Below are 26717 nucleotides of genomic sequence, written 5' to 3' on the forward strand. Positions count from 1 at the left end.
ACTATTTGCAATCCCCAAGGTTAGAATATAATCTCTATCCATCATTCTGATCTCATACTTGAGTGTCGGAGTGTCTGCATGTACACACCTCCCCGCCGTTCCAGTTATCACTGGTGCTTTCCACCACCATTCAACCACCGTACAAAACTGCACCGGTAGTCACCTTCAGATCAGGTACGATCACTTTAATTTATTGCATTTTAATCATGTAACTATAATTAGTAAAATTGTTTTCGTAAATGAAATCTATTTTGCCATTGAAGTCAACACTACTAATCATTTTTTCATAACCTTGTAAAACTCAGAGGATACACCTAATTTGAGAAGGAGTGAGTATTTGAATCATAGATCTTTTCTAACACACTACAATTAATGGCTGCTTCTTTTCCAGGTATCTGAATCCTATCTAGATCTTTTCTATCAAACTCCAGAAATTAACATGAAAATGAGGGGAAATTTACAACAACTATACATTTATAAATTATAATTGCAATGAAGGGAGTTAGGATATAATAGAATCTGCATCTGCTGAGGCTTGGACTTGAGCTGCATACTGTAAATTCCAAAGGACATCTTCAAAAGAAGGACGAGATGAGGATTGTGGAGATATACATTTAGTTGTGATAGATATTGCAATTGTTAAAGACTCTTGACAGCAAGTTGTCAACACTACCGGATCTACAATTCTTTTTCTACCATCATGACTATCAAACGATGCCTGTCGTTCACAAATCCATTGGTTATATACAAGTGTATCTTTGGTTAAATGTTTCATGTATAGTTAATGAACTACAGTTATCATCTCATCAAGTAGTTAATTGGTCAGTTTTGTTAATATAACATAGTGTTAATAGTGATTTACCCTTGTAATATATACCAATTTCTGGTTTAGCTTCTGTAAAACAAAAAAATTAGATTCCATCCTTGTAGTTTGAAGATTCTTTGCTAAAATTACAGGGGCGAAAGTACCAAAATTTTTGTAATTTGATGTGATGAAGGTCCAAAGCCAAAATCTTCAAAATACAATGATAGAATCTAAATTTTTTTTACAAGAGGTAAACTGGATATGACTTGTACACTATTAGTCATTGATCAAATGGAAAAACGAGGTAAAGATTTTCAAAAACTTTTACCTTTTCATTAAGAAAAAATGCTTCGCCTTTCTCACTTGCTATGGGTCCAGCAAGTGATTCAAATAATATGAATCCAAAATTGTAAACATCATCCTCTAATTCTTCCCTTTGGCTGCAAGAAAAACAAAAGTACAAAAATTTGTCGGTATTCATCTATACGAAAATAATTGAGTAGGTAAACACGCAATTTGGTTCCTAAATATGCGAGGCAGTTACTAATACTCAAACTAACAAACAGAAGACATCTTTGAGGATCAAACTAATTAACAAAAGATACATTTGAGGACCAAACTAACTAACACAAGTTACATTCGAAAATATTTTTGTGATATTGATACATATGACACGTTACAGGAACAACATAAAAATGTTAACTGAACCAAACATAAAAATGTTACTGCACTAAAGTAAAAAACTAGCTACCAATTAGCTGACATACCAAGCTTTTGGATTCAATTCCTTTGCCTGTATGAAACATAGGAAGTAACATAGTCAATCTTCATGGGATCAAGCACAATGGACAAAGGTGAATACTTATATATCTGAATAAAATATCAAGCAACAATACCTGAATGTTTTCAATCTCTTCAGCGATCATAGATATACCATAGTCACTTAGTTTGGGAAAGCGATGTTCGTCAAGTAAAACATTGTTCGTCTTTAACTTGTTTCTAAAACAACCTGGTATAATTCCAGTGTGTAAAAAATGCACAGCCTTGGCAACTCCAATTAAAATTGCCAATCTATCAGACCATTTTAGTGCCTTATCCAGTGAAAATTCTGCATGTTTAAATAAAGCAAGATTAGTATTTTAGAGGTGTTTGAACATTATACAAAATATCATACTTACATCAATAGCAAAAAAAAAAACTTATCCAAGTAAAGCTTAACTAAAAATGGTGTCAAATTAACTTGCTAATCAACTAGTATTCAACTGTATTTAGTTAGTTATTGGTTGTTGTAAGTTAGCTAGTTTGTTAGGAGCAGACTCATTCTAACTGGTTCAGTGAAGTACTCATAATCAATTTTTACTCCATTTTGGTTTCTCTCTCTCGAAGTTAATTTCGTAATATGGTATCTGAACTCTGGTTGCGAGCTTTGTTATCGCTGTGCCATCCTATACAATGGTGAGCAGTCAACCAGAAGCTTCCGAGGGAGGTGGTGTTCCGATTCTGCCCTTGACTGATCCTTTGCAAAATCCGTATTACATTCATCGAATAGAAAACCCTATGGCGGCATTGCATCGGTGACAACGCTCCTCATGAAGCACAAGCTTTGTTTTCTTGACAGAAGCACGTCAATGCTGAACGAATACCTATGAGGCATTTATGAGATATCTTTTGCATACTTGGTTCTGAATCCAGATATTCCTTCAATATAAAAAAACATCATGTATACAGAAGTATCAGCGGATTCATGGAAAATTTTGAAAAAAAGTTTTTCAAGAGCCGAGTTTACACCGCAACTTTACGACGCGAATATATTGTAAGCATAATAATCTCTCAGTGACATTATAAGTAAGTAAATTTCATGAGGCATGGGTGCTTTTGATGTCCTTATAACAATTTACAAAAATTCTCATCCTAAGTTGGGTCTTTTCTCTATGTACATTATATTCTAAAAACAATTTGAAACAGAATCAATTATGATGAAATTTATGCATCCACCATATACATAAAATGATACTGTGATACTAACCTGACAAATGGGTACGATAATCGCCATTTTGCACATACTCATAAACAAGATGGAGTTTGTGGGTACTAGTAACATCTTTTCCACCACCATCGATACAATGACCCAAAAGACTAACCAAATTTGGATGGTTAAGCTTTGATAGTAAATCCAACTTAGCTTTTAGATTTTGTGTTGAGAACTTCTTTCTAAGAGTCAACGTTCTTATCATCACATAAGATCCATTCTCTAGTTTACCTTTGTACAGCTGAAATAATGCAAAAGGCTCAAGATTATAGAAAGTATACATAAACAATAGGCTTAAATTTGTTTTTCTAAAACCACAATCTAGTTTAACTTTTTGGTCCCTCATTCGGATTGAAATTGAGAATTTTTATAAGAGACCAAAATAAGACGAAAAACATATTTAAAGCTAAAATAATGCAACAAAAATGTCAGACAAATATAAGTTGTAAAGATCAAAACCAAACACCATTTATCATGAAAAATTATAACTTGTAAAGAAAAACTATCCTATATCTATTTTAAAGATACCTTTCCTACAGATCCTTCACCAATATAAGTTGACAAATCAAAGTTTCTTGTAATTTCCTTCAACTCTTCAATTGAAAAGTGTCTACAAGTTGGAGTAGCTTGTGTCCCTAGCTTCATTTTTTGAGAAATATATCCTGAAATCAACAGAAAAATAACACATCACAATTTTAGAAAAGTAATTAATATCTACAGACTCAAAATTCAATAATCTATAAGCTAACTGTCGAATCACGACAGCAGAGGATGGTTTTAGATCGCAGTTGCTATTACGCTGGAAACCATTACAATGCAGCCTCCGGTCGATATTGAGGTTGCAATGCCGTTGCGGACACCTCAAAATCTTTTATATTGCGGATGCAATTACGGTTGTGGACCATAATTTAAAACATTATTGCCTTAACCTTCTGTACTTACTTGCACTAGCAAGGAGTTCAGAGGAAACTCCTGTTGTTGAGTTGTTATCTTGAACAATCTTTGGCAACATCTCATGCCTATAAATCTCTCTTGAATGACACTTTCTGTAAAACAAAACTCCGAAAGCTAACAGCAAGAGAAAAACTACGACAATGATGGCAATTGCAGCATCAATTTCCCATCTCCAAAATTTCGTCTTTCCGGACCTAGACTCTTTACAATAAGAACCATGCTTTTGAGCTTGAGAATTAACAGATAAACAGTTTCCACCAAACCTAACAACTCTTCTATCAGAAGTACTTTCCAAACAAGAAGGAAGTAAACCACTTAACATGTTACTAGAAATATCCACAAACCCAAGTTTGCTTCCACATTTTAGTTTCTGTGGAATTGAACCACTTAGCAAATTTTTCGCTAAATTCAAATAACTAATATTTGTCAAAGAAAACAAAGAAGACGGAGGGACCCCGCTAAGACGATTCGATGAAAGATCAAGATGTTGAAGCTGATTCAACTCACTAAATTGACTAGGAATCTCACCTGAGAATGAGTTTTTACTTAGCAATACCGTGACAACCGATTTCGGCATCAATGGTAGCTCAGAATCAAAACCATTTTCTCTTAAATCCAAAACATGTAAACCAAAAAGTGTGGTGAGATTAGGCAATTCACCAGATAGTTCATTATGTGACAAGGAAATATCAGCAAGAGTTTTGATTTTACATACTGAAGAAGGGAATGAGCCTCTTAAGTTATTGTTTTTCAAACTCAAGATACTTAGATTAACCAAAGGTTCAAAGAAATTAGGCATTGTAGAGTTAAAATAATTTTCATCAAGTGTTAATATTTGAAGATTCACCAATGTAGCTATCTTTGGTGGAATAGAACCAAATAAAAAATTTGAACTCAAATCCAAAACTTCAAGCAAAGATAGCCTATGAATTTTATCAGGAAGTGGACCCCAAATTCCTAAAGAAACCAAACTAAGAACCTTTAAACCTTTTAACCTTGTCAATGTTGTGACAAAAGAATCAATAGAGAAACTTTTGGATAGAGTATGATTGTGAACTGCAAATCCATTGAAACTTTCAACCTTTACATGTTTATGATTGTCCCCCATGATTTTGAGCTCAGTTACTGAATTGCCCTCACATTTAATGCTCAAATGCTCAGATGGAGGAAGGCTACAAAGGTCTAAATTGTAATTTTCTAGAATTTGCAAAGAAGTCGGATATTCCAGGTACTTCCTTAACTGTAACAAGACTTGAGTTTGAGCAAATTGTAGCTCATGAGTACTATGGATAGAGAAAAACAAAGAAAGAACCAGAAGATTGAGATAAAAATATCTCATTGAACTAAATGTAAACATTAGACTCAAAAAACTCTTCAAATTTTTCAATCACAACTCTGAACAAACTCTGACTCTGAACTCATTCAGACTCTGAACTCAACTCGGAGCGATAGAACTAAATATAATCTTGAAAAGGAAATTCTTAGAAGAATTTTTTTATGGAACAAAGAGGTTAAAATAATGCATCATATGGTACTTGAACTTGAAAGATGCATGATGGGTTGTTATACATGACATGAACCATTGAGCAAAGATAAGAAAAGGAAAAAACAAAGAATGACCCACCACTAGGAAGTTCACATAAGAAACAATATTTATGGTGGTACAGGTAAAATTACTGTTTCAACACTGAACAATAAGTAGACGTGAAGGATGAGAATGGAGGTAGTTGGAAAAACAGCGCCAGTGAACATTAAACAATAACAGTACCACAGATAGTAACAGCAGAGTAAACTCTATCTATATCAAATATAAATACACCCTCCGGTCACTAATATAAGCAAAAATCTACTTTTTAGATACATTCAATTAATGATGTATGTGGTCTTTATTATATGCCACATACATCATTAATTGAATGTATCTAAAAAGTAAATTTTTGCTTATATTAGTGACCGGAGGGTGTATATTATTTTATGGCCTCTAAATAAATAAATGTAACTGTTTATACTTCATTTAATTGTTATTTTTTAAAATAGTCCTAAATTCACACACTTTAAATGTGTCAAGTAGTCTCTATTCATATTTGTCAAAAAAAAAAAAGCAGTCTAAATATATGTTATATTTTTTATTTTAAAAATTTTTACTATAAAATTTCTCAAGACATCTAAATATGTTGGGTTGGTTTTGATGACACATGTAATGTTAATTAAGAGTGTAATGTAGTCTCTGGTGAATATAACTCTGTTGATAACAATATTACGATATGTAGGAGTTGTAGTTTGAACTCTAAATTCTTCGTTTATACATGTTAAAGGTGAATTTAAGATCAATATAGACTTCTTTCAACAAAAAAAAAATATCGATATAGACTCTGCCACTTTCAATATTATTAAAGTGTACGTTGCCTGTTTTTTAAAATTATTTCCACATTTTTAATTATAATTCTGCCACTTTATTTTAATTATTTCATATGTTTTTTAATTGATAATAAATAAATAGTTTTTGTTGACAAGATAATTATAACAATATTATAGTAGAAAGATAAGTTAATTTTGACGCTAACCTAATAATTGGTTTTAAGTGGAGCTTCATCAAAAGACGATCCGTTGTGCAGAATCTTAATTTGATTGTTAATGGAACAATTCTTGGTTAAATTATAGTTATTTTACGGTCGAATTTCATGTTATTTGAATCTCCTTTCCTTGAAAACTGAAAGATTAACACACAAAAAAAGTTAATTCTTACTTTTAGTAAATAAATTTTAAAAAATTTAATTATTACAAATTTAATACTATTAACAAATTCTTTAATTATTGTGATTTATTCAATAAATTAATATATTTTGAGATGGAGATAATATAAATGGGCATTTAATGCAGCATGGGAATTGGCCAACCCTTACTCCTTGCTATTAATGGGAGAATGACAGAACGAGTAGAGGAGAAGACAAGACTGGATGGTCGTGTGGGGAACAACACACAAACACAACAACCATAAGACATGCTGATAATGGACCTCTAGCCTAATCAATTTACCAAATATCCCAAAAAAAAGTATAGGAAAAATAGTATCTTGGTTCTCTAGGGGAGGAAAAATAATGTCTTGGTTCAACTGCAAATTAAGTGGGCAATAATTTGAATGCTTGAAGCAAGATTTCGGGTTGGAGTCGTGTAGAACAAAATAGCAGAGACCTTTGTCCCTTTGTGTGGGTCCACCAACTCAACATTACCACTAAATATATTACATATTTAATAATACAATTACTTTGAAATTAAAAACTCAATTTGATCATTTACAGTTCTTTGGGTTTAATTTAATGTTTGGTAGAAAATAATACTACAAGCATTAGTCATTGACATTTTTATATAAATAGAATGAATTAATTTTTTGATTTATTATAACATATGAACCAGTTTCAATATTCTTTTTTTTTTTTTTTGAGAAAAAGTTTGAATATTCTTCTGTGCCACTAAATGTCAATTACTAGTTTGAGTATACTCTTCTGCCACTAAATGTCAATTACTTGTTCGAGTATTTTTTTTGTCGGTGATTAAATTAGACTTGGAGAATATTGTGAGAGAAGAAATTAAGTTTTCACTCTAAAATTAATAATTGTGGATAAAAAAAAGTTTTTTTTTTTTTTTTTAAGGATTTGTGGATAAAAAAGTTAATTCTGAGCAAGGACGGCCACGTTGGTGTGGCTCTGGGCCAAGGCCCTCAATTTGTTTTAAAAAATAATTATTTTAAGAAAATTGCTTTTCTCTCATCAAGTGTAGCTCACTTCTAACCGAGCTATCCAAAATACTCATGCGTAAGTTAACTCACGTAGGTGTATTACCAACGTGACTTAAGTCACATTCGGTACATGACTTAAGTCAATCTGAGTTAACTCACGTTGGGTTCTGTTATAAAAACAAAACAGTATAAGAATTTTCAAAACTCCATTTGTGCGGTTTCTATCTCCATTATTGCAATTTTCTCCAAGCTTAGTCATTCAATGTTAATTACAATCCCAAAATAAAGTAAGTGTTTATTATCCTATTGCATTGGATTTTTTTGATTGAATTGTTAGATGTTGATTAGAGTAGAAATTGTTGATTAAAGTAGAATTGATTGAATTATGATAGAAATTGTTAGGAATTGTTTGAAAACGTTAGGAATTTGTGGTAGAATTTTTAGAATTAGAGTAGGTTTTAATCTCTGATGTTTGCATTGTGTAGTACATCTCAAAAACAGGGCGATGTTCAATTAAAAAAAAGAGTGAGAAGAAGAAAGCAAAAACCAATGTGGCATGACACGGTATGAAATGTGAAGGATCCAGACAAAAAAGCAAGGCGAATGTGCCCATATACAATTTCAACACGATGAGACGGAGCGGAAGGACCAATTATTATGGTCCGCAGCCAAATGCAGGTGCCCTAGGAACTGTCAAGGACAACCCAATTGACTTAAGTGACGAAGGAGATGATTAAATGCAATGGCTTGTAATGTCTTGGTTTTTTGGATTTTTTTTATGTTTTTGGATATTCTACGCATTTTGGTATATTTTGGTATTTAATAAATTTGAATAAAGTTGTGTATTGAATAAATTTGAATAAAGTTGCGTATTGAATAAATTCGAATAAAGTTGCGGAAGTACACGAAATCAACGCAAAAAATACACAATTTTATTTAGTTTTAATTTCATCTACGTTACATTGCATTCTTCCTAAATATGTGGTATCATCATGATGTTGGATTTAAATATTTTTGAAAGTTTGCCGAAAATGTTGGCATTGAAGTGTCTTATACTTAGTGTAAAAATTTGCAAGTCTCTTTCAAAACTCAAAAGAATAAAGAGAACACAACACATGTATTCTACATAATCGACTATATAGGTTTTCACATCGAATCCCTTCATATAGAATGAGTCATCACAGAAAGGAATGCATCCCAATATATATTCTTTTGAACTTAATCCTACTGTCATTTCAACTGACAAGTTTCAATTGACAGAGGAGCATGATCAAGCTCAAAACAACATCTTAGAAGTGCATTCCCTTTTGTGACACTCATCCTATAATAAAGAATTCGATGTGAAAACCTATATAGTTGATTCTGCAAAATACATGTTTTGTTCTCTTCATTCTTCTGAGTTTTGAAAGAGACTTGCAAACCTTTACGCTAAGTATAAGACACTTCAATACCAACATCTTCAACAAACTAACAAGAAGTAAACTAAAATTCCAACAAAATAAAGACACTACATAATAATGATGTTACCTAAACATAATCTTGTGGCATAATCAAACTCGTGATAATATCTTCAGGCGATCTCAACAACGTAGCATCCATCTCAATCCTCGGGATCATGCGGTGTTGACGATATACAGAGAACATGCTCCTCATGCAATCATCGTTTGTCAGTATTATCTTGTCGAACTGCAATAAATCGGGACATGCATACTGAACGTCCTCCATACTCCTTGAGTCTCCGGGGGTGAGTCCCTGGTCGATTTCGTTCAGTTGATCCTTCAGATCCTTTAGCGTGACATCGACCCAAGCCTTGAATAAATAAGGGTTTCCATCGTTGAAGCGTAATTGAGCATTGAAAAAAGTGTCCATTGTTTCATATCTACACCATAAGAAATTAAACAATCAATGAAAAGCTCATTCAAACATTTCATCAAACACTTGGAGTGCAAATTATACATAAACCATAAAACTCAAAACTACAACAAAAACATGCAAACATCTAAACAATTAAGCAATATAAGTCAATTACATGTAAATATTGTATCATTTATTGCAAAAAAAAAAAAAATTAAAATTTAAACAAACCCTTAACTAATCAATTTCTAATTTATGAGGAAAAATCTAACATATAAACATAAAATATTAATGGTGTTTGATTATGAAAACTTACTTGTTATTGTAGTGTTGTTTGATCTGAACTTAAAGAAATTAGGGATTTGGACGATTTGAGAGTTTTTAGAGAGTTGAGATGAGAAATGAGGAAGAATTGAGAAATAAGGTGTTGTCTGATCTTCCCCTAAAAAAAGGTATTGTCTGATCTATAAAGGGACGCCACGTGACTTAACTCATGCTCGATGTACCGAACTTGACCAGCAAATTTGAGATAATCAATCACATTTGGATAGAAAGAGTTATAAAATTTCATTTCATGATAGAATTTATTTTTTGGTCAAAGTTAAATATATAAAAGTTTGTATAACTTACTTTCACCTTCACTCTATTAAATGATGTCATCCTAAATATCATTCAATTAATATAAAATTTTGGAATAATTTTTCAATATTCTAAGGATTTGTGGGATACAAAAACCAGGACAAAATTAATTCAAAACAGGTAAATATATAAAACATGACACTAAATTATTATATGTTGGGTATCATACCTGAGAAAATTGTATGGTATTTCAATGACTCAGTTAAAAAAGGGTCTCTGGTTATTTGGAATTCAGTCAGGAGGTAAATAGACTAAGCAAAAATTGTTTCACACATAAATCCAAATTAATACATAAGTTTTATGTTAAAATTATATAATTTTTATTTTTTAGAATATTGAATGCTCAACTTTGAAGGTTATATTTTTATAATTGACTTTTTAATACTCCTTTGTTTCTTTTAACATGTCAGTGTTAGTAGAAATTTTTTGTTTCTATTTATTTGTAATTTTCAAAATTCAAAACAATATTATCAATAGTTTTAATTGTTTATTGTAAAGAGAAAAATAGGTGGGATAATATACAAATAACAAAATTTGTTGATTATATTAATGTGTGTAGATAACTTTAATTTAAAAAAGACAACTACTAAATTATATAATATTTGATGTTTTGGGGAACATATTCAAACCCGGGATTATCTACTTTTCTGTGTGACTTTTGCACCAAACTATTCTCTCGATATATAAGAATTTTTTTTTAGGTCCATTGCATAATTAATGTATTTGATATTCAATGAAGACTAAATACATTGTTTATTCAATGAATTTAAAAAAATAATATCATCTTATATATGAGACGGGATGAAATGCTTGACAAAAAAAATGTTGAGAGTGATTGTGAACCTATTTGTTTTTATAAGAAACATTTAAGCCAACAAATTGTGATATATTTAGTTAATAATTTGAATCAAATACATCAATTTTTGTTGACCAAAATATCTGTTATAAATATGACCGGTGTAATATATAATCAAGATCAAGATCGGAGCTATGAGTCTCGTGTCATTTTATCTGTTTGAAGACAGGGATAAGGAGAACAGTGTACACCAGCATGGTTGTTTTTGGGACTTGTGATGTCTCGTGTTCAACCTTAATATATTCTTATTGTTTGTTTCTATTTACGCTTCAAGTGGATCCCCTCCCCTCGTGTCATACGATTCTCATGCATGGTAATTGTAGGAATGCCATTGCATTCACATGTTTCTTTTTGAATTTCGAAAGCGGTCCCAATCATAATCATATGATTTTGTAATTAGTCCAAATTAAGTGATTATTGGATTATGTAAGTGAGGGGGTAGTAGGTTTCGTTTATTAACCTTTACCTGACGGAGTGAGTCAGAGATTTTGTCTCCATTGCTTATGGTGGCGTGCATAAAAGGTTAATTATAAATGATTGATCATTATTTTTACCTTAGTTAGAGCATCATTAATAGATGTATTATAGAGAGAAAAAACTAGAAAATATAATAATTAAATAATAATTAATTTTCAAATGATTATAATATATGTACATTTTTTGTGTGTGATCAAATGAAATGTCCAAATTTTTGTGTCCACCCAATAATTATTCACCGTGTATATAAGGTGGCACGCTAATTGTCTATGTGACAATCCAGCTACTACCAGCCATGTCTTCTACAAATCATAGGAACCAGGTTGAATGATTGTGTTTTTGTTTGTGATCTTAGTCGTCCATTAGTTATAACAATAATTTATAAATAGTGCGTATCTGTGTACACAATGTAAGAGTTTTCCATTAGTGTGTATATGTGTACAAATGTTGTGCCCAAATCTTGCTGACCATATTATTTTATAGCTATATGTGTGCATTAAAACATGTTTTTGTTTAACAATTTCACTTTATCACGAGTCCTAGAAATGATTCATTTTTATTATTTTGATGGAACAACATTTACCCAAGTTCATTGTTTATATCTCAAATTGAAAATAATGTTAGAAATTAAACCATCAAAACGGGTACCAAAGGAAACCCCATGATTAATTAATGCAACATGCTTATGTTTATATGTGAATATCCAATTGTTGTTTTCTTTCAAGACAAAATGCAATTGTTGTTTCTTACAAATTTCTCACATCAACTTATGTTATGTCTTTTTGTGACTGGTATGAAAACATTAGATATGTTTTTAAAAGACAGTGAAAAATTATGAATTGGTAAAATAGAAAATTAGATAACTACTAGCATTTGTATCTTCGTGAATGAGTGTAGCTGGGACCATTTCGCAATGCACAGAATGTGGTGGTGTGGTACTTAATTATATATATATTCCATCAAAGACAAATTTTGAATTTGCTTCTACGGAACTACCCACCATTCCTTTGCTTTATTGTTTTATTTGTATTGTTTTATTATGGAGCACATGCACTCCTCCTGCGTGGGAATGAGATTCTTTTTTACTGGGGTTTCCGTTTTTGTCTCAAAAGGTATATGAAGAACTAAGAATTTCAGCTGCGCACGTGGCATACTCAATGGTTCGACACATGGCAATAGTTATGTAGCTATGTTTGCAAAGATGTTTAACGACATAGCTCTAATGAGATCTTATATACATTAGTATTTTTGTAATCGCATCTGAAAAGTAATACGTTGTAATTGTATATGCCTTCCGCTTTGTGTGTAACTAGTTTGGTATCCGTGCGCATATGCACGAGTGAAAATCTTGCCAATTTCTTACTCAAGAGCATCAAAAGACAACAATCATCATACCAATCATGGCCAAACAAAAATTGCAAATATTACATGAAAACTAAATCAAACGGAGACGATGAAATTAACACACACAACACAAATAGAAATTCACCGCAAACAGAAAAACAAAGACGAATTACATGAGGTAAGACAAAAATAAACAACAACAATATTTGATAAATGAGATATATCAAATACAACAACATCCAAAATAAAAACAGAAATAAAGGACAAGTAAACAATCCATAGGCTTAACATATTACACAGCATACCAAACAACACATGTCATCCTTACGTTGAAAAGCAAAACCCTTCCATATTAATGCATACGAATTATATGGAAACATAGGGTGTGTTTGTTTCAAGTTATATTTATTGATTCCCGGGAATAAAATGATAGGAATATATATGCCTATGTTTGTTACAAGTTTACTAAATTTTATTCCCGGGTATAAAATGTTCCTGGGAATAGAAAAAATTTTCCCAAGGAAAAGGGTGGGAATAAAGTTCCCATGGAGATGGGAATAAATTCATAAATAGTTACCTATTATAATCCCTATTTTTATGGTTCCTAAGAATATTATAAAGTTAACCAAACATATTTTTCCTAAATACCTTGGAATAAAATTCCCATCTTTATATTCCAAGGAATGTTATTCCTAGGAATAAATTTGGTAAACTTGAAACAAACACACCCATACAGTCAAGCCGCCCGAACCCACCCGATTAGACGGGTTTTCCCTGCCTTGAATGAGTTTGAGTATAGGTTTAGGTTTTCTTCGATTTTAAAACACGGGTACGGGTAACAGGGATAGATGCAACCACTCCAAACCCATACCCAAATTTGACCCTGAATGTTGAAAATTACTTTATTACCCCTTTTATTTAAATAGAAACACAATCCCTAAACTATTTCACTCAGGCTTCCAGAGTGTTATAGTTTGTGTCTGTTAGAGGACACTGATGACAAGTCATCTTACGATGTTCTTAACATGTTTTTCAGTAATTTTCTATTAATTCATTCAGAATAGAGGAGTATTAGAACAATTACTTATGGTTTTCAGGACATTTGTAATGTTTTCTGTTTTCTATATAAAGTCATGTAATTCTAGTTTTCCCCGAAACATATAAATTCTAGGGTGTTTTGATGTAATTCAAGAAGAAATCTTGCAAATCGGCAAAGCAAAACATTTGAAGACTTGTGAAGACTTTGCGAAGACAACAAATGAAGATTCAAGAGGCCTCATAAGACATTACAAAGGGAGGAATTATGTTCCTAAGTCCCAAGACATCTTATATGGAAGCAAACATCCAAAAAGACAAAGAAACAGACAATTACGAGTAAAACTGCACACTCATGCGCCATAAGCATGTGCGGTGCGCCTTGAGAACAACTTTTTGGCCTATGCACCCCAGCCAGGCTCCTTGAGCATGCTGGGAGCGGCTCAAAATTGCTTTTTGCTACTTTTTTTAGTTGAAAAAGCCCAGTTTTCGAGTCAAATCTAGTTGGAAATTTACCTATAAATACCAAACTCCTCATTCACAATTTTTCATTCAAAACGAAGAGGTTCAAAAGGAAGGCAATAACTAGGAGCTTAAAGGGAAGAGTCTCTCTCGTCACTCTAAGTCTCTAGTGTAACACCCTAAACCCCACATATTATTTTTTTAATAAAAATACAATAATTAATTAAACATGCAAGGGTGTCACACATCTTCTTCAATTAAAAAATACTTCATTTAAATTAAAAACGTAGCAGTAGAATAAATTTTTCAAAACAACAAAGTAATTTTCACATCATTTGTATCAACATCAACTCGTTAAAGACTCTCAAAAGCGATAAGTAAACTAGTAGGCTCCAAAGCCATCCTCAGATACTCATTGCTACTAAACTTCTTCTTCTTGCAAATCTACACCACAAGGGTGCAGGCGCCCAACCCGCCAGTAGAGGGTGAGAACATATTCAACATAAGAGAAGCATAAACACATGTATAGATTCAGATAAAAGAACACAATAATTACATTTAGACATGTATGCATCACAGTCAGATAATATTCACATTTAAATATAAAATTTCATTTAATAAAAATCAAATAGGCATCAATCAACATCTTATAATAACATATAAGCATCAACAACATTTAAGAATATCAAGTAGACATTAATAAAATACAAACCATTCACACATAATCACATAGAAGCACGTCATTGAATATCACATTTTAAATAGTTACACATCTTAAAATATCACATCTTTTAATTACCCATCTTCAAATAGACCTATAGTTATGTATGCAATGTCTCTAACTCGACTCTATATGCATGAGGTACTGGTTTTGGATATCAGAGTTATGTTACTGATTTATCCCCCATCTTTAAATCACATCTTTAAATCGGACTAACCATGAATGCATGAACCTCAACAAATGACTCGACAATGCACATCTCTATATGACTCAATAACTTCACATCTTTATATAACACATCTTTAAATATTCCCATCTTCGTATAGCACATCTTTAAATTATTCACATCTTTATATACACATCAATGAATATTCACATATTTATATCCAGACATCTTTATATAACACATCTATTCCACATCATCAAGTAATTCACAAATTACACTTAGTCAAATAATTCATCAATTACACTTCTTATAATATCTCGTAAATTGACACGACACACATGTCATATTTAATTTAAAGATAATGATAATATAATAATAATGATAATAATATCAACACCAAAATTTAAGGTCTTCAATATATTCTTTCAAAAAAAAAAAAGGTCTTCACTATATACCAAAGATTTAATAATAAAAAATAAATAATTCTACAACAAAAAAAAAACATACGTTATTCCGAGAACTAACTTTTAGTTCATAGACACCAAAAATTTGTGAATCAATTTCAATTTAATTTTAAAGCCTAAGATCAAGTGTATCAATTGAATTCACTAATTTAAACTTCAAAGTATCCGACCCACAAATCATAAAGATAATATAGTGCTATCCATTATTATTTTAAAACAAACAAATAATTCCAAACTAGTGATTAAAACCCACTTCAATTCTAAACCATATTCAGTGGCTACTCCTAATTCCTATCTCATAAATTTCGGGTTCTCGGAAGAATATACGATGGTAGATATTGTTTTACTCAAACAACTAGCCCTCCTCTCCACATTATTATTAGACTATGTAGACAAAGAGTAAGCAATTACTAGTGCACATTAAAGGGAAATCATTAATATTTAAAACATGTGATGAACATAAACTAGTTCGGCACACTTCCTAGTTACCTATATTCACTGTACCTCAATTTTACTTTATAAGACTCCTTTCTGTAAAGAAATATTCGAATGATTTAATCAGTGTTCAAAAATGCACTAGAGCAATATGCATTGCTATGGATAGTGAGAATTCAACCTCTTAAAATTAGATTTTGACCGACTTAGTTTGATCGTCTAAATTTAACATCTTAGCAAACCATAACTTGAGATACGGCCTACGAACCACTATGACGCTAAAGTTTACGCAAAAAGCATAAAATATTCTAACACCGTAGATCCATAAACAACAGGCTTATTAATAAAATAAGTCATAAAATAACAGGCAAAATTAGGGCAAACAGTTATTTATTCACCTTTGCTTAGTTATTCCAAACCACATCGTAACAATATATAAATCCCGAAATCAACATGAAACATCATAAATAAACGACAACTAAACATATAATCACAACAACACAAAAATACACAATTTAATCATAGATAAGAAAATAACAAAAATTAACAACTCTTCACTACCCATATGAGTGCAGAGCCCCTGTATTGAATAAAACTCCCCTCTTACCTTAGTTTGTAGAATTTGATGATTTCCTACGGTGAAATCTCTCTCTATGCTCTACGTTCTTCTCGCTATGCTTTCTTGCCTCTTCTCTCCACAACCCTAGTTTTCTTTTGGTCTCTAATTTTTTCTTTGTTGTAACCTTATTTTTCTAATGTTCTCATATATTTATAATCATTAGCTAAGTTTGTTACTAATATTTTCAGATTAATATCTGCTCCTCTCGAATTTGTTTCTATTCTTTATTTAACTACACCGTCTTGTTATTCACACTCCTCTCTGCTTAAATCATTAAAGCACTACTCAACTCACTAACTACACCTCTTTTCTACCCAATATTACTAATCCACCTCCGAACGCAATCTATTTTCTTATTCTCTCTAAAGAAAAAACTCTATTTTCATCATAGACATTATTTTCTCTCACTCTTTAACCGACTAACCAATCTATATATCTATTCTCTCAAAAAATACGAATAATTAAATATCGAACAAATCAATATTATTAATATTAATATACTCTAATAATAATACTAATAAACTAATATTAAAAATCGGGGTGTTACATCTAGGGTAAGTTTTATTTCTTTTGTAATTTGTCTTTAGTTACCATGAACAACTAAACCTTTTTAGGCTAGGGTTCTAAGATGACCCTCTATTTTGTTGGTTCACGTATTTAATTTATGTTCTTTATTCAGTTATTTTTTTAATCCTGTTTAATTTTACTATTGCGTAAGATTTGTCTCCTGTGAAGTGAACCACCCTGAGATAACGGTACTTAGGGGTGTATGAGTAAAAGGGAGGTTTAAGTGAAGTAATTGTGTAGTGTTTTCTTTATGAGGAAGAATATAGACTAAGCGCAATAAGAGTTAAGTGAACTAAACCCAAAATAAGTGGATATAAATAAATTGTAGTCTTTAGTATTTAGGGTAAGAAAATCATTTGTTAAGTTTGGAAAAAGAGGAAAGCATGAGGCAGGAGAGAAGGAAAAGGGGATCTAGAGAGAGAAAGGAGGAAAGCTCAAGAATCAAAGGGAAAAGGGAAATTCAAGCTTATATGAAGCTAGCTTTGGAAGTTAAGATGTACGAGAATTAGATTATTTTCACCATATGTGATTTATGAGCAATTGGGTGGTTATGGGTTGTATGTTTGATATAGTATTTCGCAACGATCAAAAGTAAGTATTGTATGTATTGTCTCCTCAGGGACTAGTGCGATATAACAGACCGTTCGACACCAAATAGCATCTTAAGTTAAAAGTTGATTGTTTGTTTGTTTGAAACTAAGTTAACTATTTTGCGAAAATAAAGGTTGAGATTAATAAGGTGTGAAACTTGTTAGGATTAGAGTTCCTTGATCAAGCATCACACATAACCTAAAGATCATACATGAATTCTATCTTTTCTTTGATATTATCATGTATCCCTCTTCAATATCATTCGTGTCCAAATAATATTGTGATATCAATTATATCGTTCAATCGTTGATGTCTCAAACTATTGAACGATCCAAGAGTCGATCGTATTGTTTAATTGACGATTTCTCAATCTATTAAATGATCCGAAAACATTAAGTTTGGATACAAAGAGTGATTATCAAAACATCAATTCCATGTCTAGAATTTATGTTTTGATAGATGATTACTCTAAACCTAGATTCAAGAGTATTTTTCAATAGCAATTAAATCAAACATAAACAATAAAGTGCAAGAATAATTTCAATATCAAATCAAATGCTAGAACCATATATTTAAAGATCAAAAGATTACATGTTTAGCTAAGATCAAGTACCTCTAATCCCAACAATGGAGATTTAGCTACTCATTGTCATGGAAGCTTTGCAAGATTGAATTGAAAGAGTAGGATTCATTACAAACTTATGATCTCTCAACAAATGAGGAAGAATCCACCTTCTATCACTCTCACTCTATGAAGAACAAGCCCTATCTCTCTCTCTAAAGCTATTACAGAATATTATATGAGATTCTAAGATATGTTCAATGAAATGATCAAGTTGGCTTTTATAGACTTTTCTGTTCTGCATCAACTCGCCTCGCGAGTACCTTCATTCGCCATTGGCGAGTTGAGGTTTCTTCACCAGTGGGTTTGTGCCACATCATCTCTGAGGAGTTTTAGTTGCCCTAACTCGCCTCGTGAGTAAATGCATTCGCCGTTGCGAGTTGCTCGCCTTCCATTCGCCATTGCGAGTTAAGGGCGTGTGAAAACTAGTGCTCTCTGGAACTTGCTCGCCTTTGGACTCGCCTTTCTCTTACCATTGCGAGTTCACTCGCCTCCTGCTCGCCATTGCGAGTTGAGTTCCAGTAATGTCTTGTACTCTGTCTATTGCTCACCTCTGACTCACTTTTGATCTCCATCAACTCGCCATTGAGAGTAAACCTTTGTACTTTTTCTTTGTTTCTCCTCTTTGCTTAGTGTCTTGAGTTAAATTCCTGCATAAATGGGTAAAGTAAGATAGATAAAGCGTAAAAGGGCCATATCACTTATCTCTCGGCTTTTTGCTAAGTAACTTGCAGAACAAGTAACAAAAGTGCCTTAAATATTAATTTGAATTACTACTTTCTGGCACTTATCAAACTCTCCCCAACTTAACTCTTTGTTTGTCCTCAAACAAAAGATTGAAAACCAAACAAGTTTAGGACAAGGCACAAGTACAAAAAGGTTTTGATTCATATGAATGATTCAAAGTGAATGCGCGGGCAAGTCTAAAGTTCCCAATTAATCTAGAATTCTACTGCAAATATGAAATGAGTCTTAAGCACAAAGTTCATGTCACACAGCTCAAGTCAATAACACACTTATTCACGAACCACACCTAACACACTTCTTTGTAAGTAGATAAACAATTGAAATCAGATGAGTGAGGGTTATGAACACACATCCGGCAATCAAGTTATGTGTCCATCCAACTATCATTTCAAAAGGCACAAAAACATGGATCAAAAGGTCTTTTAAAGGTTGTAACTTGGCTCGGCTACAAAAGAAAGAATATTTGTGGGACAATTGAATTCAAATGGCCAAGTATAAGGGAACATTCCTTCTATTCACATTCAAAAGATAAATTTACAAGATTTCCCCTTAATTCTAAACATACCCTTGGTGTTTAAACATGATACACCTTGATCTTGACAACTTATTCTATTTTTGGATTTTTCTTTCTTTTTCTCCTTTTGTCTTTTCTTTTTCTTTTTCATGTACGCATTTTTCTTTTTCTTTTGTATTTACACATCAATGTTGTCTTGGTCAAAAATGAAAAATACACCAATTCACTTGACAATTAATTCACATCTACCCTATTCTCCCCAACTTGAATCTAAACATAACCATATTTTGAATGTTCCCCTATATGGCAAGGGACAATAAACATGAAGGGTTAGTGTTCAACAATTAAAACATATCAGAGTCCTATAGTCAATCAAGAATGAACTGGATTTTGAAAAACTTTAGGACAAATTCATCAAGCATTGTGCTTATGAATTGACAGTTCATAATTGAGGACTCTGATCTATTTGGCTCAGATGGGTTAACAAATACTCACTCTTCTCACAGGGTAGGCTATATATGGTCAAGTGGTTTTTAGTCATTAACAAAAATGTGCCTTGATCATTTCCATGCCTTTACACAATTCAAAACAATTATTGGATTTAACGTAAAACGACCGAGTTAAACAATGAGTGTCGGTCTCCTTGCATATAGTACAACACATTGAGGTTTCCTCACACTTTAGCTAGTTCTAAGTGGTTCATAAACCTAGAAAATTGATTGCGGAGAACTAAATGAAATGAAAATTGTGCAAAGTACTCGTTTCAGATTCAAGTGAAAACTAGAAAAACTAGAAACTTGTACCTTGGCTTTGCGCTTTATCACAACTATCTATCATTATCAAACATCCAAGATTTGCTCAATCTTTGGTTATCTTTCAAGCGCTTTGAAATTTGATGCTTTTGAGCATTTTCTTTTTAAAACAAGCAAGAGTGATAAAACAAAATGAAACTTCCACATTTTCACATTAAATTCAAGTGAAGTACTTATTTATACCAAAAGTGCTAAACACATTATTTTAAACAACACAATACAACATTAACAATACGAACACGACAATACTAATTAAAACGATTGTTGAAACATATCACAATACAACATAATATCCCACAATACTTAAACAAAGTAATAATTAAGCAGAGTCATAAGTGCCAAAATAAAATAACAGAAGCAAATATTGTTCAAAAGTAGCTGGAAAAGAAAGCATAAATAAAGATAAAGGAGAAGGAAAGAATTGACTGAAAGCTTTAAAAAATTGTCACTCAATTAACGGTGAGCTTTCAAGTCTTTTCTCTTGCTTCTCAACCATGCATGTCATCAGAGCCATCATCATCATCGCCTTGAGTGGAATTTGCACTATGCACATTTGCTGGATCATCTCGCTCCATGTCTTCATCACCATCATTGTCTTCAGCCATGTCTTCATCACCTGCATAATAACCACCCCCTCCATAAGGATTTGGCATGTCCTCAGGCCAAGCTTCATAAGCCTGAAAAGCGTGGGGAGTCATGAACTGATCCATAATCTCAGGAGGGTACCCGACTTGCTGCTACATCAGATACTGAGACTGCTGAAAGTAGGTGTTTTCTCAGTTAGTGGCTTTTGTGTGAACATTGCTTTTGTGTTGCCACTGGCATAGCTTGCAAAGTCAAAAGCAGCAGTAGGTGGGATCGGAAATGGTTCATTTTGTTGCTCGGGTTGTGGTGGAGGTGCTTGAGATTGAGGTTGCCTAGAAGAAGATGCACGACTGCTCTTGCCCTTTTTTGTTTCACCCATGATGTAGTGGGAAATGAAAGCGTCATCAATTGGGTTCTTGATAAATTCATGGACAGCATTCAGCAATTTCATCTTGGTATCCTTGATAAGGCCCATGATTAGACCGGGGAAAGAGAGGCGGGTTGTGGCTTCACCTTTGCCTTGAAGAGTGACCTTCCTTAGTTCCCAAGCAATGGTTTTGGCTATGTCCACCTTGATGCCCTACAAAATATAGTAAATTAATTTGCAGACATCCACGGTGCAGTCAGACAGATGACTATTAGGCCTGATGTTGTACAAGATTAACTTAAGGATAACCTTGGCAGGATTGGTCATGAATTTATATTGGGCTCTATGCTCTCTTCCGGCATCACTAACATCGTAGTTTTCTCCATCAAGAAGGATGGTTTTCTTAATCTCTCCCTTCAGTGGTTCAATATCAAAGGTGCCTTTATTTTGGAATTCATGAAAGGCATCTTTTTCATCCTCATCCTCTAGGGGGAAAGGGTTGCCAAGGTAGATGTTGATTGACTCTCGATCGAAGCGGATGGTCCGACTTCTCACATACGTTTCAAAGGTAAAAGGATCGGTGTGAAGGTTTTTAGGAAGAGTGTTGGCGTAAAATTCATGCATAAGCTTAGAATTAATGCTGGTTTCAGGTTGGAGTAACCTGGCCCACCCTTGGTCGTGCAAAAGTTTTAAGATGTCCTTATACGGTCCTTGGGGGTTGAAGTTGAATACTCTCTCAGTCCACATGGATTGCTTAAGCAACTCCACATACCTATTCTGATGGTAGCGAGATTTGAATCTCTCTCTGTCATAGGGTTGGTTTCTTTGGGGTTGGGATGCGGAGGCATCACCTTTCTTTCTTTTGCTGGATTTATTGTTCTTTGGAGCCATACCTGAAAAACAACTAGAAAGTACCATACACAACAAAACAGGCAATTAAATTACAGTATGGAATAATAGAAACCAATTGCAGTTTCAGACACTTGGTTTAATTAGAGTTTGTTTTCTGGTTCTGAAGCAACTTGCCTCGCGAGCAGATTACTCGCAATGGCGAGTTGTTGAAAAAATTTATGGGTTCAGATGAGCACTCGCCATGGCGAGTGATGAATGTGACAGTGGCGAGTTGCCTAGATTTTTCGAAAATTAAACCCTTTTCGGTGAAAATCACCAGTTTCTTCAGACTAACTATGTTTCAACCCTTTTTCGACCATACAAATGCAATAGAGAGGATCCTAAATCACAAACATGTTCAAAACCCTATTTATTTGAATTTTCACATTATAGGTTATTTTCCAAACGTGGAACAAAAGAATTATGTTTGATTCTGGTTCCTCTCTATCATCTACGAATTGCCAAAAGAAATCAGTGATTAATGATGGCATTCTATCAAAGAGCAAATCCTAATTCTCTAATCCACTACCCTAGGTTTCACATACATTCAAAAATCTTTTAGAACGGTGAATGAATGGATGTAAACCTGAATTGATTGATATGCAAGTGCAGAGATGATGTTCTAATTTGAAGCTTGACTTGAGTTAAGATTTTGTGATTTAGGGTTAGTGTTGGTGTTTGAGAGAAGAAGTTTTGGGATTTTTGGAAGAGAGAGAAGTAAAAACCGAAAATGATAGGTTAATGAGTGGTTGAGGTTGGTAATGAGAAGTTAATGATGGAGTTAGTGGCCTTGGGATTCGTAACTGTCAAAATTGTTGTACTCGCCTCGCGACCAATTTTACTCACAATGGTGAGTACTTTTGGTAGTCAACGCAGTCAAAGACCAGTTTACTCGCAATGGCGAGTGCTTTTACTCGCCTCGCGGGTGATGACGGTTCAGGATTAGTGTTTTCTTTGGCTTCTGATTTTGAATGATTTAGATATGAACTAAGACTCCTACACCTAATATGCATAAAAACGACAAATATACTTACAAAATTGGGGTGCCTCCCAACAAGCGCTAGTTTATCATCATTAGCTCAACGCCTTTTTCTTTTGAGTTCACGGATTATCAAGTGAAATTGTCGACGTAAGCCGATCAATCTCACCACCAAAATATGGCTTTAGACTCTGACCATTCATTGTCTAGCTAGCTTTTGTAGCTGGATCTTCAAGCTCCACTGCACCATATGGTTTGACATCTTTAACCATTAAAGGACCGAATCATTTTGACTTCAATTTGCCTGGAAAAAGTCTTAACCTTGAATTGAACAGCAACACCATCTGTCCATGCTTGAAATATCTCTGCACAATTTTCTTATCATGGTAGTTCTTGGCTCTTTCTTTAAATAACCTTGAGGACTCATATGCTTTGTTTCTCATCTCCTCAAGTTCATGCATTTGAAGCTTTCTCTTTTCACTGGCTTTTTCTTGATCAAAATTCAAGAATTTAAGCGCCTAAAACGCTTTGTGTTCAAGCTCCACCGGTAAGTGACATGATTTGCCGTAGACCATTTGAAATGGAGTGAGGCCTATTGGAGATTTTTAAGTCATCCTATAAGCCCACAAAGCTTCATCAAGCTTTGTTGACCAATCCTTCCTTGATGCCAAGACTGTTTTTTTCAAGAATCCTCTTTACTTCACGGTTTGATACCTCGGCTTGGCCATTTGTTTGTGGATGGTAAGGTGATGCCACCTTGTGCTTGACTCCATAATGGTATAGGGCCTTGGCAAGTTGTGTGTTGCAAAAATGTGACCCTCCATCACTTATCAAAACTCTTGGTGTTCCGAATCGGGTGAATATGTTCTTCTTTAGAAACTTCACTACCGTCTTGCTATCGGCTTTTGGCGATGCGATGGCTTCCACCCACTTTGAGACATAGTTAACGACAACTAAGATATATTCATTGGAGTATGATGATGGAAAGGGACCAACAAAGTCTATGCCCCAACAATCAAAGACTTCAACTTGAAGAATACTTTGAAGCGGCATTTCATTCCTCTTTGATATTCCTCCGGTTCTTTGGCACTCTTCACAAAACTTGCAATGTGTATAAGCATCCATAAAACCTGGATTAGAGCACCTTAGCAGCTGTTCTTTCCCCATTGAAGTTACCTCCATAGGGTCAGTTGTGACATTGCCACAATATCTTCTTTGCCTCTTCTTTATCAACGCACCTCCACAAAAGATTGTCCGCTCCAATTTTAAACAAGTATGGCTTCATGGAGGAACTTTTTGCGTTGTTGCCAAGTGTAATCTTCCGAAATGAACTCGGTTGCTTTGTAATTTGCCATATCGGCAAACAATGAAGGGATTTTGAGAGGAGTTTTTCAAAATTTTAATCCTCTTTGCGGAATAAATCCCACTGAAAATGGATTTTGATTAAATCATTAATCACAAATCAAACAGAACACATTCTTAAACACTTTAAGGATTATGTGTTTACCTCTTGAAGCGCAGAACCTTTGTAGCAGAATTGTTTCTGATCACTAGCAAAGCAAAGCGGCGATGCCTCTACTCAGTCCACACGAACAAAACTTCTCCAATGACCGGTGCTAGCCAATTCCAACGGAGATTCAGAGAGATTAGGTTTAGAGAGCGGCGGCTAGGTTTACTTTATGAATTAGGTTAAGCTTTCAACAACTAAAATATTTCAGCACAAGTGTTCTATTTATAGAACCACTTGTGTGGTCATCAAGTCAATCACTTAAATACACCATAACTTATGGTGCACCATATCTCACTTAAACACGCCGTAGCTTACGGTGGACCGCGTTTCTTTATTTTCACAATTAAATAATAAGTCATAATAATTATTTAATTACTAATAATTCTCACTTATTATTTTATAAATAAGTCTTACTTATTTATTTCTCTCATCTATCTGTCCTTTGTGTGTGACCCTATAGGTTCTCATAACGTTGGCAATAATATTAAATCACATATTTAATATTATAAACAGTGAGCGGTATCTAGCAACACATCACTGCTACCCAAGTGACGAGAATGTCATGTGATCTGACGAAACCTTTCTGTGATAATGATCATGTGTATAATTACCCTTTTGCCCTCATGTCTATATTGAACACAAGGCATAGACCGTGTCATCCTTGTCTAGTTCAATATTGGGCCCGTAGACATTTCTCCTGTTATGTGGGAGGGGCAAATTCCATCTAGGTCACTCATGTCCCTCAGCATGATTCATGGAGTACCCATCAACCAACTTTATAGTCATCCTGTTACGGACAACATTTGAATGGTGACAAAGCACTCGATTCCAACATCTAGGGTACATAGTGGTTTCAGGTCGAAGGGTGGAATACACCACTATCACTATGAGAATATCTTATGACATTTTTCATAACTTTTACTATGTAGTATTCTCATGGCGGGTCAATCCAATATAAATATTACTCCTAATATTTATATCTATGTGAAGACTTGATAACTCTTTATCCATGATCTATGAGATGTGATCATCAGTCTACCCACATAATAGTCTCTATGCTTTAATGATATCCCACATCTCAATGAAGCTTGACTACAGATACTTTAAGAATAGTTTCCTTATGTTTAACGGGGTCTCACAATTAAGTTATACTTAATGTTCCATTAAACGGACTAACTGTTCTAGGGACTTTATTATTTTGAAATAAAACAAAATCAATAAAGAATTGTCTTATTATTATATATTCATAATATATACTTATATCAATATTATGATACAAAGCCAAACCCAATCAACATAGATTGGCTATTAGGGCTTACTCCAACAATCTCCCACTAGCACTAAAAGCCAATCAAATATTAACTCAATATCTATTGGTCAAGTGTTAGCATCAAGCACACTCTGGGCATGATACTATTCTAGTAGATAAGGAACCCTTTCCTATGTTGGTAGGCTACACTACTTTCAATTTACACTTTCGATTTTCCATCGAAAATAAATTGAAGTGTAAAAGTATACATTTGGATCATTGGTGAGATCAAGTTTTCATTGCTCGCAAGATTTAAACCAATTTTACCTCAGATGAGATCAATGGAATCTGCAACGTAAGAAACACATGTTTTCACTCAGTTATGAGCTAAACAATCCAAATCATATATATTTGACATCTGTAATAGAAACAACAACTATCTGAAGCTAGTACTTTTACAAATTTCATAGTTGATATCCTAGCATAACATTTATTCGAAATTACGATCTGGAGATACTGTACACCGATATGAAAGTCAACATCATTGTAACTCATTTACAATGTTTCTTTAATCCGTGTTCAAGAAACAATTCATAGTCTTTTAAGACATCCAAGGATAATCTTGAAGGTATTCTAGTGTCGAACACTATAATCAATTTTGGTACATATTGAAAATAATTTTCTAAC

General features: G+C 33.4%; 2 protein-coding genes across 2 annotated transcripts; both read right to left on the reverse strand.

Moving 5' to 3' along the window:
• Positions 1–257: 257 nt before the first annotated feature.
• On the reverse strand, positions 258–5325 carry LOC146905518 (putative inactive leucine-rich repeat receptor-like protein kinase At3g03770). The gene is made up of 7 exons (XM_085722419.1): positions 3777–5325; positions 3363–3496; positions 2832–3075; positions 1702–1913; positions 1573–1598; positions 1134–1245; positions 258–718 (listed from the first exon to the last, which is right to left on the reverse strand). Exons 1-7 carry the CDS (start codon positions 5143–5145, stop codon positions 503–505), a joined length of 2313 nt encoding a protein of 770 aa, XP_085578545.1. The 5' UTR covers positions 5146–5325; the 3' UTR covers positions 258–502.
• A 3726-nt stretch (positions 5326–9051) lies between these two features.
• Positions 9052–9393, reverse strand: LOC146905519 (uncharacterized). Its single transcript, XM_085728564.1, has one exon. The coding sequence runs from the start codon at positions 9391–9393 to the stop codon at positions 9052–9054; it is 342 nt and encodes a 113-aa protein (XP_085584690.1).
• Positions 9394–26717: the final 17324 nt, after the last annotated feature.

The sequence above is a fragment of the Medicago sativa genome, chromosome 7, assembly GCF_051527215.1.
Source record: "Medicago sativa cultivar Bolivia chromosome 7, Bolivia_mono, whole genome shotgun sequence".
NCBI lineage: Eukaryota > Viridiplantae > Streptophyta > Magnoliopsida > Fabales > Fabaceae > Medicago > Medicago sativa.

What these genes read in the sequence shown, in the direction of transcription:
- LOC146905518 (XM_085722419.1), bottom strand. Translation starts at nt 5,145, where the DNA reads ATGTTTACATTTAGTTCAATGAGATATTTTTATCTCAATCTTCTGGTT. An exon ending in TGAACTCCTTGCTAGTGCAA is followed by an intron (nt 3,497 to 3,776) that starts GTAAGTACAGAA and finishes TGTTGATTTCAG; the next exon opens with GATATATTTCTCAAAAAATG. An exon ending in GTGAAGGATCTGTAGGAAAG is followed by an intron (nt 3,076 to 3,362) that starts GTATCTTTAAAA and finishes GCATTATTTCAG; the next exon opens with CTGTACAAAGGTAAACTAGA.
- LOC146905519 (XM_085728564.1), bottom strand. Translation starts at nt 9,393, where the DNA reads ATGGACACTTTTTTCAATGCTCAATTACGCTTCAACGATGGAAACCCT.